Here is a 20,791-nt window from a genome sequence, read left to right as displayed (position 1 = left end):
ATGAAATGTTTTTCCAGAGATCAGCAGCAGGGAAAGAGATGTGTGAATCCCTTGGATTTTATTCCACAGGTTGCTTTCAATAATAACTAAAACAGATTTTTGTGCACTGCTTTTAAATTAAATAAATGTAATTCAATCCATTGGATTGCCTTCAAACTTTTTATTTAACCTTCCAAAATGTTAGCCCAAAAATACTTTATACTGTAGCATCCTCTATTTTCGTGAGTTTATTCAATATGTAACAATATTTCGTGAGAAATAAATGATAACAGCTTTACTTACATCGAGTGTATTTTAATGGGTCTTATAGGTCTTACATATTTAAAATATCACATGCAATAAATAATATACAGGGTGGTCAAAATAAAACTGGCCTGGAAAAACGATTGAAATCGTGCCACAGAATGTTCCCTTGTTTATATTGTTGGGAGAATTTCCCTGTGTAGAAAATGTTTGAAACGGCCAATGGTGATGTCGATGTAACCATCAATTTCTGTTGCATGTCTGCGCATGCTCATGTGTGCACATGCTCATCTCTTGCATGCTCTGTCCCAAGTTCTTTGCTGTGCCCGACATTTGAGTGAATGAGAGGTGCATATGTGTTTAGTGACCAGTTGAGTGTTATACAAAGTACAATTCTTTAAAAACTTATGTGGAACTGTTTACACAAGTGTTTAAGAATGGAATTGTTTTGGCAAAACCTCCAGCAAAGTCTTCAGTGCAAGACTTCGTGACAAAATGGTACAAAACGGTCTCTAAAAGTTCAAACACCAGAAAACATTGATCAAGTGAAGAAAAGCTTGGAGCAAAGTCCAATAATATCGCAAGGCCGTTTGTCTGTGCAAGTAGGGATTAAGAGATCGTTGTGTCAAAACATTATCAAAAGGGACTTCCATCTGTATCCATACAAATTTGAGTTGTGCATGAGTTAAAGCTTCCATCAAACTTGCACATGTTGAGTTCTGAGTGAAGTGGAATCAGTCTTTTTGGATTCTCAGTTTTTCCATTTCTTCAGATGACGCTTGATCCAGTCTGTCAGGGTATGTGAGCTCACATAACATGTGGTATTTATACATCAGAAAATCCCTTTCATTATTTTGAAGAGCTGTTGCACAATCTCAGGCTTGGTGTTTGGTGTGCAATGTCTGGATTCCATGTCATAACACGATTCTTTTACCAAACTGTTAATGCTGACCAATATCTCCAGAATCAGTTTAATCCATTTGTGGATTAACTCGCAGAAGATGAACGACTCTATGGATATTTTCAGCAAGACGGAGCAACAACACACATCGCCATGACCACCTCATAACACCTTGTCATGAGTGCATGAAGTGTTTAATGAGTAGAGGACAATCAGCAGAGACTCTGCAATCTCTTGACCAATTTAATCGCCTGATCTCTTCCCCCCTGTGATTTTTACTTGTGGGGCAAATTGAAATGTCAGATTTAGTCAAATAATCCTCAGATGCTGGAAGAGTGCGGCAGAACACTGAAAACGCTATTGCTGCTATCCCTTAAACTTTTTTCAGTCACGACTCCTTTTCATCACTGAGATTTTTTCGCGACCCCCAGCTCCATAGTATTTACAAAAATTTTGTGGGACCCCATAAGTATTGCGCAATTCCAACACACGTCATGAGTAAAACTGTCAATTTTTTCACTTGTCTTATTTTCTTATCTTTATCTATTTTCAGATGCATTGTGTAAAAATATTTGGTAATTGTAAAATTATTATAATAAGTTAAAATATCAGAACTGCTAAAAGTTTTGGGGACCCTCTGCTGCAGGTCTGGGGTTCACAACCCACAGTTTAAGAAACCATGCCTTAGACAAAGCTGTTACACATTTCTCACAGTTTGGTAAATCAAGCACAACGCTGCATTGATATCAACAGTAGCCATTTCTAGCATTTACTATAATGGGAAGTTCTGTTCATCAAAAAGGTTCAATTCCATGCATATAAACCTAAAAAATATTTTACCCACCCTGTGTATAGTCAGCACAATGTATATAGCACAATGTAAACATGTTATATGAGATAGGGATTGAGTGACTTTTCATTACATTGCATACATATACTTCAAGAACTCTTTAGTTGTATTGTATCTCTGACCTGCAAATGAAGAGGGGGGAAAAAATCATCTGTTAAAAAAAATTCTTACATTTACTGTTTCAGATTGCAAAAAGATTGCTATGTATGTTATTATTACACTTTTTCCTCTAAGAACTTTTTAACGTGACTTTTACTCTTCCTTGAATTCTATAGTAAAGAGAAAATGCAAACTAAAATTTTACCATATAACCTATAACATTCTGCAATCACATAACTAGCATCACATCTTGATTTTTAACTTGTGATAATATTAATGCATTTGAAAGTCTGTTGGATTATTCATATAGCTTTAATAGGGCCTTAACTTGAGATGTAATCACTTATAAATATCTTAATTTTAGTCAAATTCAAGTGTGTGAATTGTCTGACTATTTGCTAATTGTGTAGCATTGCATTATATAGGCAAATCATCATGAATGTAAAACAATGTATAGTTTGTAGGAAATAATTGTGTGAATTATAGCCTTGCATTTTGGTATGATTTACAGATTCTGTATCCTTCAGTTACATTGTAAGTGTAATTGAAGCCCAAATATATTTGTTCAATTTTAATTCAGTTTATCATTCATTATTCAAATGACATTTCAATGATTTGTGAGTATTTTTCAGAATATTGCATTATAGTTTCTAAGTGACTATACTGAATTGACCTTTTTTTATCCAAGTAAAGAGAATGTCAAAAAAGTATCTTTCTCACCAAAAATATAATTGTACTTTTGGAAAAGAAGGAGACCTAAAATCGGCAATCTAGTAGTGAATCAATAGTGTAATATAGTTATTTCCGAAATGTACATTGTGGTGGTTTGTAGGGGCAATGTAAAATATTTCAGTATTTTAATAGAGATGATATTTAATGTACATAATTTTAGAATCAGACCATTAGCGTGCTGGTAAGATTGATAAAAAGAACATATAACAGATTATGTGTCTAAACTACAGTTTTTTAAAATCATCTAACAGTTTATTAATTGATCTGAAAATTACTTTCAAGAACACCATGCTTATAAACTTGTATGGGCCCTTTCAGAATTGAAGCTAGATCTGAATTTGTTTTTTTAATAAGAAATCTTATTGAGCTATCTTGGAGCAACAGTTATCTTATTAAGCTGTCTATCAGTGCTGAAGGCAAAATTCATCTGGGGGAACTGACTTTTGGATATCAGAAAAGTGAATAGTCCATACACAACATAATATTTCTACAAAGCTGTTTTTCCATAGTCGCTGTGATAAAAAGCAAATTACGTGAAAAAAAATGTGAAACAGGAAATGTGGTTAGTTTATCAAATATAATTCCAAGATTTCAAAAACTAGGCTGGGAAAGACCTATTACCCTTTCTATTATCAAATTAGCATATTTACTCAAAAGTAAGCTTCCTTTTGCTGTATTTTGTTCTAAAATTTGATAGGATGATTTTATATAAATTGTTCTGATTCTGAAATAATGTGCAATTTATTTTTTAATTTGAACAACCTAAATTACGTCATCCACACTTATAACTGTTAGGCGGGCCTGCATGCTAATTTTAGGCATAACGGACAAGTTCTGATTATCAAAGGCATGGTATGTCAAATATATTTTCAAACCACTGATATAGTATATGATTAGATTTAGGAAAACTAAGGCTGATAATTTTCAATTAGGTAACGAAGTGACAGAGGCAGGTTCCTGGGCAATGCCCTTCCTACGTTGAAAATGTGAAAAAGTTTTTGAACCATAACTTTCATGAGATTAAGGTTTTCAACGTGAAGCAAATGTAAAATTGATTACAACAAAAATTTGTGAATTTGTAAGGATCCCTTATAGTAGATAAGACTTCTTAAAAGGTGAAGATCATAGGAAATCTTAAAAAGATGAGATGAGCAATTGTAGCAATATGAAAAGAAATAATTTCAGTGTAAAGTTCTCAGACCCAAGCGTGAAAGCAGTTGCTGTAATGCTGGATGCTGTTCTTCTGAATGTCAGGGACAGTCTGATCAGGTGACTTTCAGGAGCATGGTTGGGCAAGAGAGTAAAAATGCAGTTTGGCTATTTGCAGGCAAAATTCAGGTGGGCAAGGTTTCAGAGTCATGCATAATTTTGGGATTGGTTGAGCCAAAAGTTGGGGAAAGGCTAACTTAACATATCATTAGGCAGTTAAAAATGGGGGGAAATTATCAAGTTCAGGCAGCGAATACAAAAATTAATGTTTACAAGATTAGGCTATGATGATTAGTTGGATATTCTTAGTAATGTACCAGGTTTTCTGATATTATTTACAGCATTGAAATCATAATCTAAACTTTGAATGTAAAATTATATAAAGATCCTCGTTATTAAATATTTATGCTGCTTCACTCTGTTGAACAATATAGATTTTTTATTTGAAACAAATTAAATTTTTTTGTTACTACACTGAGAACCTTTTCAGAACTTTTAATTTTTGGACTGTATGGATAATAAATGGCTTGATGATATACAGTCAAAAGTCGTTAATCCGGACTCGTCGGGACTTCGGCGATTCCGGATTATCGATTTTTCCGGATTATAGATCATAAGTTTAAATCTGGTAAGATGGAATGCAGAAATTATAAAATTAAAAATATGAAACCGTAATTTATGAAATAAAGAACAATTATGATCTAAAGAATATCAAAATTTACAAAAAAAAAAAAAACTTAATATTTGTTTGTTTACTTTCTTAAACATTTTTTTCAATGTAAGTTGTTTAATTTGCTTCATTTTATGTGATAATACTTTCTCTTTAATTCTATAAACAGACATAATTTCTTCTTCAGTTACGAAGTTCCGCTGCTGAAGTCCTATAATTGCTATGTCGAGAATACCGACTAATTTGTCAATCGAAATTTTTTTGTTTTCAATAACCTCTTCACTATCGGAAGCAAATTATGACGAGGAATTTTATTTAAATCATATCAAAGACGGAGTACATCAAGATGAAATACTACAATTAGTAAGGAATTATAAGCCAAATAAAATAAAAACATCTGCCCTGAAGATAAAGATAGTGCTGACAGATCAACTTCCAGTTCATTGCACGCCGTGACGTCCCCCCCCCAGAGCAGCGTGAAATTGATAAACAGATTTCGGAATGGTTAGATAAACAAAGGATTATGCCTTTATCCATTTTTTGCAGCAATTCCACTTTTTGTTTAATGGAGTTCGAAACATACTTTCTCTTTGTAGATCCTTTGCATATTAGTAAATATATATCGTAAATTCTATTTGACACATAATCGAAAGTTCAAGCTCACTTTTATAAAATTGCTCTAACAGTCTGCAAAAAATAATAAGCCGGATCCAATTCGAAGATTAAGGAACAACGCAATCTGCAACCTTAACTGAATTAGATAATTTTAGCTTAGCTTTTACCGTCTGTTATACATTAAACGCGCATGCGTAAACGTATTATGCGCATCCGTAAAGGTCTTACGAACATGCGTCAACACGACGCATTCGCAGAAAGTTTGTAGCTTTGAGGTCCGGATTTTAGATCATTCCGGATTATGGGTGTCTGAATTAACGACTTTTGACTGTAATGCAATACAGTGTGCGAAATGAAAGGATTAGATGATAGATCTCTTTGTAGTAGCATTTTATACAGTCAAAAGTCTTTAATCCGGACTCGTCGGGACTTCGGCAATTCCGGATTATAGATCATCAGTTTAAATCTAGTAAGAGGGCATGCAGAAATTATAAAATTAAAAATATGAAACCGTAATTTATGAAATAAAGAGTAATTGTGATCTAAAGGGTATCAAAATTTACAAAAAAAGGAGCTTAATATTTATTTGTTTACTTTATTAAAAGTTTCTTTCAACGTGCGCATAGTCGAAATTAGAAAATTGCAACCAGAAAACTATTTGATGTGTATTCGTGATATTTATAATGACGAGGAATTTGATTTAAATTATATTAAAAACAGAGTACATCAAGATGAAATACAGTCAAAAGTCTATAATCCGGACCTCATAGCTACAAACTTTCTGAGCATAATACCTTTACGCTTGCGCATATGCGTTTACGCATGCGCATAATACGTTTACGCATGCGCTTTTAATGTATAACGGACGGTGTAAACTAAGCTAAAATTATCTAAATATCTATTTCAGTTAATGTTGCAGATTGCGTTGTTCCTTAATCTTTGAATTGGATATAGCTTATTATTTTTTGCAGACTGTTTGAGCAATTTTATAAAAGTATACTTGAACTTTGGATTATGTCAAAAAGAATTTCCGATTCTGGAGCTGCCAAGAGATCTACAAAGCGAAAGCATGTTTCGATGTCCATCAAACAAAAAGTGGAATTGCTGCAAAAAATGGATAAAGGCATATTCTTTGTTTCTCTATCCATTCCGAAATCTATTTATCAATTTCACGCTGCTCTGCGGGAGGGGAACATCGTGGCGTGCAATGAACTGGAAGTTGATCTGTTAACACTATCCTTATCTTCAGGGCAGATGTTTTTATTTTATTCGGCTTATAATTCATTACTAAATGTAGTATTTCATATCTGGATATCTGGATGTACTCCGTCTTTGATATGATTTAAATCAAATTCCTCGGCATTATAAATATCACGAATACACATCAAATAGTTCTCTGGTTGCAATTTTTTAATTTCGACTATGCGTAATGTATGCTTTACGCAAGCGCACGTTAAAAGAAATTTTTAATAAAATAAAAAATAAATATTAAGCTTTTTTTTTTTTTTTTTTTTTTTTTTTTACATTTTGATTAAATCTGTTTTAAAGACTTTTAACTGTACTACATTTAGTAAGGAATTACAGTCAAAAGTCGTTAATTTGGACACCCATAATCCAGAATGATCTATAATCCGGACCTCAAAGCTACAAACTTTTTGCGCATGCATCGCATTCACGCATGCGCACAGGCGTTTACGAGAGCGCGTAAGACCTTTACGGCTGCTAATATGTTTGTGCGCATGCGCATTTAATGTGTAACGGAGGTATAAGCTGAGCTAAAATTATCTAATTCAGTTAATGTTGCAGATAGCGTTGTTCCTTAATCATCGAATTGGATCCGGCTTATTATTTTTTGCAGACAGTTAGAGCAATTTCATAAAAGTAAGCTTGAACTTTCGATTATGTCAAATAGAATTTCCGATATATATTTACTAATATGTAATTTGTATCTACAAAGCGAAAGTATGTTTTGAAATCCAAAATCTGTTTATCAATTTCACACCGAGGATTGGAAGTTGATCTGTTAGCACTATCCTTATCTTCAGGGCAGATGTTTATATTTTATTTGGCTTATAATTCCTTACTAAGTGTAGTATTTTATTTCGATGTACTCCGTCTTTGATATGATTTAAATCAAGTTCCTCATGATTATAATTCGCTTCCGATAGTGAAGAAAGTGACCCAGAGGTTATTAAAAACAAAAACATTTCGATTGACAAGTAAGTCGGTATTCTCGGCACAGCAATTACGGGACTTGAACAGCAGAACTTTGTAACCGAACAAGAAATTATGTCTGTTTATAGAATTAAAGACTAAGTATTATCACAGAAAACGAAGCAACTTAAACAACTTACATTGAAAGAAATGTTTAATAAAGTAAACAAATAAATATTAAGTTTTTTTTTTTTTTTTTTTTTTTTTTTTTTTTTTTTTTGTAAATTTTGATATTCTTTAGATCATAATTGTTCTTTATTTCATAAATTATGGTTTCATATTTTTAATTTGATAATTTCTGCATGCCAACCGTACCAGATTTAAACTGATGATCTATAATCCGTAAAAATCGATAATCCGGAATCGCCGAAGTCCGGATTAACGACTTTTGACTGTATAAGCCAAATAAATTAAAAACATCTGCCCTGGAGATAAGGATTGTGCTGACAGATCAACTTCCAGTTCATTGCACGCTGCGACGTACGCCCCCCTCTCATAGCAGCGCGATATTGATAAACAGATTCCCGAACAGAAACAAAGGATATGCCTTTATCCATTTTTTGCAGCAATTCCACTTTTTGATGGACATCAAAAAATGCTTTGTAGATCTTTTGGCAGCTCCAGAATCGGAAATTCATTTTGACATAATCGAAAGTTCAAGCTCACTTTTATAAAATTGCTCTAACAATCTACAAAAAATAATAAGCCGGATCCAGTTCAAAGATTAAGAAACAACGCGATCTGCAACATTAACTGAATAGCTTAGCTTATATCATCCGTTATACATTAAACGCACATACGTAAACGTATTATGCATTTACGCATGCGCAGAAAGTTTGTAGCTTTGAGCTCCGGATTATGGACGTCCGGATTAAAGACTTGTGACTTCATTATGCCATTAAGCCTTCACTAAAGGTTTTACCGAGTTCAAATTTATCTTTTGTTTCCCCAGTCAGTTTATTATTTAATGTTTTTAATTGGAAATATTAAATAATAAACAGCAAAAATGTCTTTCTAAAATTTTTGGATCTTTATGTTATACTATAATATAATGTAGCATTCTTGTAATGTGCTAAGTGTTGGTATTGCTCAAAACATGATATTTCCATCTTTCACTCAGTGTAACAAATACTCAGTTTTTAAAATGCTACCATTCAATAAATATAAAGATTTTTAATTTACCTATCGAATTGTGATTGCATAATGTATCTGATATTTTTTTAGCATTTGTAGTATTACTATAATTGATAAAAGAAGTTTCTAGTGTTATATATTAAATGCTTCAGCAGAGAATCATTTGTTCTTTAAATTAGTAAACATTCCTACTAGTCTAGTTTATTTGAAGAAGAAAAAATATTGTTAATATTTTAATTTTGTTTTTCCTTTATAAAGAACCACATTGATCTATATTTGCAGTTTTTGTTCTTGAATCAAATAACTCCTGTATCAGAACCTACATATTTGGCACAACATAATGGAATTGGTGATGGATTGCATGGTCCTGGTAAAACAGTGGAAACAAACAGTAGAGTTACAGCTGGTGGTACTGTTATCACAACAACTACAATAAAAAGGACTAATCAAGGCATGTTTGATATTACTCTCTAAAATTTTCTTTGTTTTCCAACTGAGAGAGTGATAGGTACTTTGTAAAAGTATCTGTTTAAGAACCTGAGATTTGTTTCTTTCATGTGTGTTTGAAAAGGGGTATAATGGGACATATTTGATTATTGTAATATTTTGTAAAAAAGGTACGAGTACATATCATGTAAAAATGAGTGAATGATCTTTCTTACTTTTGTTCCTGTCTGTATCCTCTCTTATATTATTTCTGAAAAATATGTAAAACCTCTGCAGTATAATTTACCCAAAACCTGTTTCCTCTCCTAAATAAAGCATACAAATACGTTGTCCGTAAGTTTAAAGCCACAAGTCACATAAGAGAATTGCTGCTATAATGCTTGGATTTAGTTCTTATATTTTACATGGCTTGTTTTAGCATACTTTTCTTTTCTAGCAATTGTATATAACTTTAAAATTTTTTGTTGCTTTCCATGAATAAACTTTTTGTTCCTTTTCTTGTTTAGTGTCGTGAATTTTTACTTCTGTCTTCCGTCTTTGATAAAAAAAATTAATGAAGTTTTTAAAATTTATGAAATTCAATGCTAATCTGATATCTCTGTATTAGGCATTTGTATGTGGCATGAAGTAAAAAACATTATGTTCAGTACACAGTACATTCATAATTCTTGAGCTTTAATGTATATATTTTTAATTACACTTTAGATTATGCATATATGCCTAAAACTGTTTAAAAAAATTATAATTTATTACAGTGAAAAATAAAAATTAATACTTATTAAATTTGAATGAAATGAACTGTAAGAAAACTTTTTACAGTGCATATATGTTGAGAGCTTTCTCGGTATTTGTTTTCATCCCACATCAGTGCTTCAGGAAAGAAAGTGTCCATTTACTGTTTGCTTGGAAAAAAAGCTCTGTAGTTTTGCATGTTTCAAAGATTTTAATTTATTAGATTTTAATTTTAATGCATGATATTATATAATTTTAGCTCTCTGGCTAACCTATATAACTGTTGTTCTGGCTTTCTCTTTTATTGCTTATGTTTTTTCAAGTTAAAAATTCTTTAATTTTCTAGCTTTTAAATATTTTGCAAATCTTTCAGAAACTTGTGGTAGACCAGAAGCCACATCTAATGTGATTGCTAACTCTATTTCCAACAATTCTGCTGGGCCTATTTTAACATCTGTGCATGAAGCTGCAGAAGAGCAAAATCATAAGATGAATTTTGCCATAAATGAACAAGCTGTTGTATCTGATGCAAATAAAATGAATGGGGATCCTAAAATGCATAAAAGCATCATTGAAAATAACCATTTAAATGAAAATCTAAATGAAGTAGAATCAGCTTTAAAAAATGTAAGCACCTGTATAAATGATAAAATTGAAGGTATTACATTGAATACAACTTGTAAAACAAAAGAAAATAATGAATCTGAAAAAATGAATTTAAACTCTGAAAAACAATCTAGCTTTCTAAATGGTGTACCTGATTTAGAATGTAATACAGTGCATGTGCATGCTCCTCCTAATACCCCTGTCATATTAGTTGGTGACTTATTGCCAAAAACTGACGAAAGTTGCTCTCTTCCTATTAAAATTGAGGAAAATGGAATAATAGATGCTACTGAATTGCATGATGTCAGTGAAACTGTAGAAAATAGCATGTCTTTCTCTAGAGACACTGATAGCAGTAGCATAGAATTATGTTCCACTTTGCCACCTATAGCGGAACAGGTAGAAATTAGTTCTTCATCTTCGAAAGGTTTAGAGAATTATAATGGTGAGCATTTTTTTTTTTTTTTTTTTTTTTTTTATTATTATTATTATTATTATTTAAAATTACAAGACTTACTCCCTTTATCAGTTTTTATGTAAATTTCTATATTATCTAATTGCATTAAGGTAAATGTATGTTCACATTTAAAGCAAGTTTATGACAATTTTATTTGTTATAAGAATTTTTGGATGTTTCTTCCAACATTAAACAGTAAAATGTTATTTTATAAATTAATGCTATAGCGTTTGTATTCTGATTGTAGAGTATCTTAGAAGTATACAAAATGTAGAATTTCTTTTCTGTATTTTACTTGTATGAATCTCTGATAATAGCATAATACATGTTTATTCAATACATGTTTTAAATTAACTACTTATTTATCTTTCTGAGGGTTTAAATAGTAAAAAAAGGTTAAATTATATGAAGTGTGAACTTCAAAAATATTCTTGGATTATAAATCTGTGCTACTAATATGCACTCATTATTTTCATACTTATGTAAAGCATATGTTGGATCTAATCTACAGTAACATTTTCTTTGGGGGAGGATGCTCTGGAATAGAAATCTGAGAATGATGATCCATAAAATAATAGACTATTAATTTGAGAAATGAATGCAAAAATTTTCATTTCTTTGTTTAATCACTATTTTCATTAATTACTTAATTCACTTATCTGTGTTCTGAGCTGTTGTTCTTTTAAATGTATATTAGCAAAAATTCTAATGATTAAATAAATGTTATGGTAATTTGAATTTATATTGATATGTTGCTAATGTTAATATTAAACAGTTTCTTTGTTAACATGTATTAGGTAGGCAGTTGTATACAGCTATGGCCACAATAAAAGAAAAGTCTTTTTTTATTTTTTGAAAATTTAAGAATAACATCATTTTAGATTTAAGCCTAAAGTGTATTATCTGGACTGTAGTGATATCGTTTATTGATTCTCTTAATATCATCGTATGTTACCAATTAAAGGTACATTTCTAGCATTTTTTCTCTAAACTATCCCCAAAATGCATCAGACAGAAAAATAGAAACTTTTTAAAAGACTTTTACACGCTTAAAATATATATATAAAATATGCCATTCTTTCTGTTCATCAGGTAAAGGGAAGCACTACAATAACATTGAAGTTACAAACTATTTTAACAATGCACAGCAATGGATTATCAATCAGAAAAATTGCCAGATTGGTTGGATATTCCTCATGTAGATGATACAAGAAAATGTTAACAATACATGTAAAAATTAGGCCTGAACATAACAGTATGTCTTTTAAGAATAACTTAAAAGAATGCTTCTTTCAAAATCAACTAAGAAGTAATTTTTGTCTGCAAAAAAATTTGAAAACAAAATTGGTCATAATGACAGAATAATTTGCCATCTAGTGAATGAAACAATGTTTTCTAGAACTAAAAAAAAATTCTGTATTTCCAAATTCTACTATATTGAAAACGACTGAAAAATCAAAGAAACGGAGGAGAAATGTACTCTGGAACAATTAAATAAAAATAAATCTATTCGGCCAACCTCAAGATCATGCATACCTTCCAAAATAGACAAGGAAATTTGTTAAAGGCGGTTTTGTTTGGGATTGTGTTTCTTGGTATGGCTTAGATTCAATTGTTCATACATATGGTATCATGACCAAAAATGTATATGTGGATATCTTACAAAGGAAAATGTTGCCAGGGGCAGAAGAGAACATAACCCTGAAATGAAATTATCAACAAGGTAGTGATTTAAAGCATTCAGCAAAGGTGTTGAGAAAGAAGGTGGTTTGAATGAAACAAGCTTGATGTTCTGCCAATGGCCCTATCAGTCATTAGAGCTAAATTCACTTGAAAACATGTGGCATGAGCTAGAAGATCATCACTCAAAATCTGAAGAACCTTTGGGAAACAGCACGAGATGCTTGGTATTTTATTCATCTTTAAAAATGTCAAAAATTAGTGTTCTTTATGCTAAATATAATTAGTGTAGTCCTCAAAACAAAGGTTCTGCAACTGAATATTATTAATAAAGAAATTAAAATTTTTGTAATAAGTAAAGCTTTCTGTTCTCAATAGCTAAGAATTTCCCCCCCCTCCCTTTTTCGTACTGTGCAGTGCATTTTATAAATGTTTAGGGAAGGGTATGGAAACATAATAATCAGTAATGATATTTACAGAATAAATAAATTTTATCATTAGAGTCAAATAGTACATAGTAATCTTGAGTTTAAAATGTTAAACAGGTGCTATTTTTATATTCAAAAATTAAAAAAAAAAAAAAAAAAAAGATGCATTTCTGTTTTTTGGCTATAGCTGTATATATGTAATGGGATGATTTGGAGAACAGCTGTAATGAATTGGTGATGGTTCTTTGCATTGGAAAGGCTTTACTGCATGCTTACCTGAGATGCATAATGAAGAAAAACCAGGGGTTGTGCAGAAATTAACAAGACAATTTATTTCTTGTCACATAATTCTTTGGATAAATTCCATCACTTTTAAAATTATGAAAAATGTAGTGAAAATGTGCTATAAGATTTAAATAGCTCTTCATTCAAAAGATCAAAGACCTGTTAAACTGAAAATTTTTTCTTCTTTTCTTTCCTTTTCCCCACTCCCCCCCCCATTTTTTATACTAAATCTGTATTTGAATTTTCAGCTGTATTAAGTATATATTTTCTTATTTTTATTGACAATTTTTATTCAAGCTCTTAATATTTATATCAGATGTGTATTATAAAGTTAAATGATTTTCACTTTATGTTATCCTGCTTGAAAGGAATTTAGTAATGCTGAAACATTCCAACTAGAAACCCATATCAGCACCAAGTGTTTCAAAAGAGAAAGCCATAATCAATGTTTCTGAAACATCCTGAATATAACATTGCATGTATTAAAATTCCCATGATGGGGGCACAATCTTGGACTTAACAATTTCACTTCAACTGTGCATAAATGTAGAGGATTTGACCCTTATATCCAACAATTTGTCATATGCCTCATTTTTTGGCATGTGGATTCTCTGGTGAATCAGCAGAAGGTAATCACCACTGTCAGTGTTTTTAAAATATCTTTTACACGTGACTAAAATTTGTTTTAAAGTGACAGCTTAAATGCATGTGTTGAATTTTTGTTCTAAAAACTTTTCTCGTTAGTTTAGCTGCAATAAATTATGATTCATATTGTGTCATTTTTATTTACTTGTATCATTGCGTATTTCTTATTTCGGTTGATGATTCCCCCCCCCCGAATGGGAGGCTGAATAATTTGATAATGCTTGTTGCACATTCTATGTTAGATGTCATTTTGGGTGCAAGATGCACCTGACAATTTTGTGCCTCTTAAATATCTTGAAACAATAAATAAAGGGAGAAGTGCATGTTGCCAGCAACAAGCAAAGAGAAGAAAAAAGGGCTTTGCAATAATAGCATTGGTATTTATTTATAGACAAAATTTTCTTTAATCTGATTGGCTGAGGGTTCACTTCATCACAACGTGATTACAGCAGATTTATTTTCAGATGACACACTTTAGATTCATATATTAAGATTTTTAAGACAGGAAAGTAATGTACTCAAAGGTAGTAATTTTGGGTTTCTTTTTTTTTTTTTTTTTTTTTTTTTTAAATATTGCATATCCCCTTCAAAGAGAAAAAAGCTTAGCAATAGAAAATCCTTTTTAGAAGAAAGCATTAGAGTGTTAAATGAAACAAGGAAATCCAATTTTGGGGGGAAAAAGTGTCACAATTTTTATCGAAATTTTGAATATAACCTTTTTGACCAATAAGTACAAATTGTAGAGTTCAGTTGAAAACGGCAATCCAATTTTGAAATCTGTAAGGAATTCTTAGAAAAGTTCACAGTTTGCTTCAAATCATCATGTAAATTTTACAGTCCTTGTCTTGAAAGTCTTCTTGTAGAAACTATTGTATTCAGTATAAAACCAAAATATTTCTTAATTGTAAAGCAATGTAAAATGTACTTTAGAAATTAATAAATTAAAATTAACAAAATACACTTTGATAAAAATGGGCAAGTCCTCACAAAGAGAATCAGTACAATTATTTGCTGATGGCTGGGGAATGTTTAAAATACAATAATGCATAAAAACCTCTGTTCCTTTTACAAAATAACTGGCATTTAGCATAAAGTATATCAAAATGTCTGTTTATGATTTACAGATATAAATATCTTCAAATTACATATTTGAAATTAGTATATACACACATACAAACAAAAATTCAAATTAAGAATGAATGACCTGTAACTTTCGTACGCTGCCATTTTGGAGTTGACAATCACCCTCCTTGTCGGTAGTAATTTTTACAGACCACACCTAATGCTTGGCACCCCCACATACAGAGTTTAACGGGATAGGACATTTTGAACAGATGTTAAAGTACTTAGTTCTGCTGTTGGACACTTTGAACCTTATCACCATACGTTTTTCCAAGTACTACAAAATTTTTGTTTCTGCAGAGTAGCCTTAAATTCAACTTTCTTTTGCAAGGAAAACAGTTTGATTGGCTTAAGAGTTCAGTAAGTTCTTTTTTTTATTATTTATTTTATTTTTTATTTATTTATTTTTTATTTATTTATTTTTTTTTTTTTTTTATTTTTTTATTTTTTTTTTTATTTTTATTTATTTATTTATTTTTGTTTCAAATAGGTTTTCAGTTTTTTAACTGTATAAGGCTCAGATTAGATTTTATTATTTATAGAAATCTCTATGAAAAGTTTTTCGTTTTCTTGGTATTAAAAGTTTAGGTTAGTATAATCGAAGACCACCCAATTTTTAAGTGTTGTTTAAATGACAATTTAAATATATTTGTTTTGCTCTTTATTTTTTAGACTCTTTTTTTTTTTTTTTTTTTTTTTTTTTGATCAATTTGCATAATGTGAAGTTTTATGGGTTTTTTTTAATAGTCAATTTGGCACAGTGTAATGTTTTATTTTTTATTCCAAGTGTTTCGAAAGCATGTAGGGAAAATTCTGGATACATTTGAGATTTGATTTTTCAATTTTATATGAATTTTTGTCTTAAATAAAAATTCAATTGAATCTTTTTTCAATATTTGATCTAGAATGAACCAGGAGAACGAAACATGTTTTCGAAATGTATTAATTGACTTTAATGAAACTCTAATTCATTTTCCCTTGATAAGTTCTGAATTTGAGTTTCAGTAAAAGGAGATTAATTATTATAATTTTGTATGTTTTTCCTTTTTACATTTTTATTTTTCACTTTTGTTCTACTAATCAATTCTTATTTTAACGTTGATATGTTTAGATATTGTGTTAAAGCTCTTATACACGGTTGAGAAATTGCCTTGCTTTGATTCCAATTTAATTTTAACTTTAGATGCTTTAAGTTTATTTTACTTCAATCCTGCAGCTATAGCACAATTTTTAATTTTTAGCATATTATTATGTTTCTTTTTATAATTCAATATAGTTATAGAAAAAATGAAGGAAATTATCTCATTATTTCCTAGAAAATCCGAAGTGAAATTTAGCATGCAGAAGTGTGCTATTGTAGTAAAAAAATGAGAAAGCATGTTTGAGTGTTTATATGCACTATTGAAAAATAAAAGAAAACAGTAAAATAAAACATTTATGAAAGCTAATATGTACTATTGTGAAAAATAAAAGAAAAACAGAAAAATCTTAGCGGGTTCCATAGAAAGACCCCCCACTTTTCAAGAAGAATTGGAATCTCTCCACACAACCTACAACAATTCATGAAAAGTGTGTTTTGTCATTTCACTTATGCGAAAAAATCCAATTTAACTAAGAATTAAACATATATGAATTTCATATAATTTCACTAGCAAATATATATACAGTCAAAAGTCTTTAATCCGGACCTCAAAGCGACAAATTTCTGCGCATGCTCGTTTAATGTATAACGGACGGTATAAGCTAATCTAAAATTATCTAATTATCTATTTCAGTTAATGTTGCAGATTGCGTTGTTCCTTAATCTTCGAATTGAATCCAGCTTATTATTTTTTTGCAGAATGTTGGAGCAATTTTATAAAAGTAAGCTTGAACTTTGGATTATGTCAAAAAGAATTTCCGATTCTGGAACTGCCAAAGGATCTACAAAGTGAAAGCATGTTTCGATGTCCATCAAACAAAAAGTGGAATCGCTGCAAAAAATGGATAAAGGCATATCCTTCGTTTCTCTAACCATTCTGAAATCTGTTTATCAATTTCACACTGCTCTGCGGTGGGGGAACGTCGCGACACGTAATGAACTGGAAGTTGATCTGTCAGCACTATCCTTATCTTCAGGGCAGATGTTTCGTATTTTATTCGGCTTATAATTCCTTACTAAATTTAGTATTTCATCTCGATGTGCTCCATCTTTGATATGATTTAAATCAAATTCCTCGTCATTATAAATATCACGAATACACATCAAATAGTTTTCTGGTTGCAATTTTCTAATTTCGACTATGTGTAATGTATGCTTTATGCATGCGCGCGTTGAAAGAAATGTTTGATAAAGTAAACAAATAAAAATTAAGCCTTTTTTTTTTTTTTTTTTTTGTGGTAAATTTTGATACCCTTTAGATCATAATTACTCTTTCTTTCATAAATTACAGTTTCATATTCTTAATTTTATAATTTCTGCATGCCATCTTGCCAGATTTAAATTGATGATCTATAATTCGGAAAAACGGATAATCCGGAATTGCCGAAGTCCCGACGAGTCCGGATTAAAGACTTTTGACTGTATAACACATTGGTAGCTTGGTATATATCATTAGTCCACTCCAGATCTGTTGCTATTAAAAAAAATTTTATTCTTATTATTATAAGATTCTTTAATATTAGAATGCCATGGTTGAGATCTATACTATACATAAATGAAATACTGAACATGATACTGTGCATAATGTTTTTCTACTATCCAGATCAAAAGCAGTTTTTCAGTATGCTCTAGTGCCTCTGATATTTGATTGGTAATTGATTTAACCCACTTTGCTACATTAGCCAATTTAATACTGTCTTTGTTTTTCCGTAATCATAGATGTTATCGTAATAGACACATGATACACAATAGCCAAGTCCCAAATACATTTGCCATCTTTTATATTTTTTCCTTACCTTCATGGTGATCCTAACAGTTTTCTTCGTTATTTGACGCTTCTCATTCATTTTCTGAATATTCAGATTTATAGTTTGGGTTGTTTACTGAATAGTACAATAGTCATGGACAGCCGTAGTTTTGTCTCCAAAGAAGTAAACAAGTATAGTGCACATATCGTAACTCAAACTCAAATCATATTCCAAACAAAAATTTTCATGTCCAAAAAACAAGATGTATTTCAAAGTAGATGTATACTGAGGTATAACTCTGCTACGTATATCAGGAATTGAAATTCTGATATATATGTATATATTAGAAATTATTTAATTAATAATTACTGTGTCATGTAAAATACTGAAAAATTAGTTAAGGAAAGATATATATATAGAGAGAGAGATTGGTGATTTCCAAGTTGTAATTGAGTTGTTTTTAATTAGTGCCTTCCTTTTGGAAAATTTGCCTCATTTGGTTGATATGAATTCTGTATATGTATAAGAATGTTTGCTTAGTTGCAACTTTTTTCTTTTCTTTTTGATTTTTGCAATTCTTTCCATAGCCTGTTACTAAAGGGAAAGTAGGTAAATAAGCTATAAATTGAGGGTAATAAATGTAATTGATTTTACAGATTTATTCAGAGGAAATCATGATATTCAGAAATTCAGTGTTGTTCTCATTATTGCATTAAAATTTGATGAATTAACTTGAAAGTGTATTAAGTAATGTAAGTAATGATATGAGAAAGGAGCATTTGTTTATTCTTTAAAAATAATTCTACTCTTTTTTTTTTATGGGTATAGGGTATATAAAGCATTTGAATATAAGTATAATGTTTATTTATAGCAGGTGGTATTGAAATTCTTTCTTGCTTCCTTTGCCTGTACTGCAAAATAATGAAATTTTTCAAATTCATGAAATCTAATTTGGATTTGCATTGCTTCTAAAAGTCATTAGTAAACTACTGATCATAGGTTCAGAAACACTTGATACAAAACTGCATTTTTTATTTTTTACTTTCTTTTTTTTTTTTTTTTTTTTTTCCCCTACTTTTTCTTCAAAGCATCTGGTTTTTGCATCTGGTGAATTTCTTTTGATAACTAACAAATGTTTTATATGGTTTTTCTTTATGATAAATTGCAAAATATAATTGTATAAGGGAAAAAAATCGGTAAAAACTTATGGTCTAGAAAATTTATTACCTTATTAATGAAAGTTTTAATAATTTAAGTTAATATTTGATTTTTAATGTTATTGAAATATTTTTTTTAGACAATGAAGCAGATTTAACGGGAACAGCATTAAAAGAATTAGAGAAGCATAAACCAAATGCTAGCAAAAGTACTTTAATCATCCACAGTGTACAAAGAGTAAGTACAAATTTTTCATATTATTTTATTCATTTTCTGAATCCTTTTGGTGTATTAGTGTTTTTAATATTATTACTTTTTTTTTTTTTTTTTTTTTGCTTCTAAAAGGAAAATACTCAACCTAATGTTAAGGTATGTCTTGTAGTCTCCTTTTAAAGCTGTTCAGATTCTTTTTTTATTTAAATTCTATCCCATATAATCCATTCTGAAAATGTATTGCTGATCTAGTATGCACAGTTACTTCATTATGTCAGATGTATACTTATGTAAAAATATTGCTTTGCATATTTTATTTTACCTTTTATGCTGCTAAGATTGTATACATTCTTAGCCCTCTCTTTTTTTATTTATTTATTTTTATTATTATTATTTTTTTTTTTTTTTTTTTCCATTCGAACTTTCGTTCTGCTTAGCATGATGCAACTTTTGGTTCTTAAGCAGGGTACTAATTTATTCAAATTACTTTTCATTGGTAAAAACAAGTTGGGTTTCTTATAAACAGGTAGCTATGGACAAATGTGGACAGTGGCAAGAAGTTCAAGAGGTACTTTCTGATTGATTCCTTCTTTTCTTTTTTTCCCCCCATACAAATTTAAATTTTCTAATTTGAAATATTTTGATAACCAAGTAATATGATACTATGTTTTTATTTTTATATCTAATATATATCTGTAATGTAATTTTTTAATTTAGCTCTCTAGTATAAAAGTTAAAAAAATTATTAAATTTAATATTTCTGTAGCGAAATATTTTATGCTTTATACAGTGTGCATGTTTTTTAATATAGTTCAGAATTTACCAAATATGCATAAACAAACAAGATAATGTCTAACAGAATTAAAACACATCTGTTTTGATTGTAAATTTTATTAATATATGATAATCGATATATGATATTAATATATGATATGATATGTTCATATCATATAATTATATAATTATATGATATGAACATTAATAAAATTTGTTGAAAAATATTATTAAACGTATATTATTTTAAATGGCTTACTTTGTAATATTGGTGAGAAAATAACAGTTGTAATTTGCTATATAATGGAAAAATATGCTCCATGAAAGAGTAATTACCTTGCCCAGCATCTCGTAAAGAAGATTTTCTACTGAATGAAAATTTTGAAAAAATCTTTTCAAGTGTTTAACCCTTTGACGTGCGCGATATTATTTAAAAAGTTTTTTTAACTAAAAACTCTAGAAATTGAATATTATGATCCTAGAGACAAATAATATATAAATTTAAAAAATTCTGCTCTTGCCCATTGTTCTGTGGGTGGTGGTCGCATTGTGAAACCACCGTGCATCTAGGACTTTGAAACTTACTGATGTAGTAGGGAAAAAAAAACTTATATTTTCCTCACGCGTTTCCAATAAATGACAAAATTTACGGATTTTAAAAAAATGTATGTAAGAATTGCATTATATA

General features: G+C 30.1%; 1 protein-coding gene across 6 annotated transcripts in view; it reads left to right on the top strand.

The window, feature by feature from the left end:
- Positions 1 to 20,791, top strand: part of LOC118201149 (uncharacterized) — a 98,129-nt gene that overhangs the window by 44,821 nt on the left and 32,517 nt on the right. For 3 of the 6 annotated variants that reach the window (XM_085823148.1, XM_085823153.1, XM_085823145.1), the window contains exons 10-14: positions 8,950 to 9,118; positions 10,220 to 10,897; positions 19,256 to 19,353; positions 19,462 to 19,485; positions 19,856 to 19,897. In XM_085823148.1, coding sequence (XP_085679274.1) covers positions 8,950 to 9,118; positions 10,220 to 10,897; positions 19,256 to 19,353; positions 19,462 to 19,485; positions 19,856 to 19,897 — 1,011 coding nt within the window. The remainder of the gene's footprint in view (positions 1 to 8,949; positions 9,119 to 10,219; positions 10,898 to 19,255; positions 19,354 to 19,461; positions 19,486 to 19,855; positions 19,898 to 20,791) is intronic. The other 3 variants (XM_085823151.1, XM_085823160.1, XM_085823168.1) reach the window with 3 other exon arrangements.

This window comes from Stegodyphus dumicola, chromosome 1, assembly GCF_044657685.1.
Source record: "Stegodyphus dumicola isolate Sdum_Otavi_A_Nest chromosome 1, ASM4465768v1".
NCBI lineage: Eukaryota > Metazoa > Arthropoda > Arachnida > Araneae > Eresidae > Stegodyphus > Stegodyphus dumicola.
The sequence above is the reverse complement of the archived record's forward strand: the minus strand, read 5'-3'. Positions and strand labels throughout refer to the sequence as shown.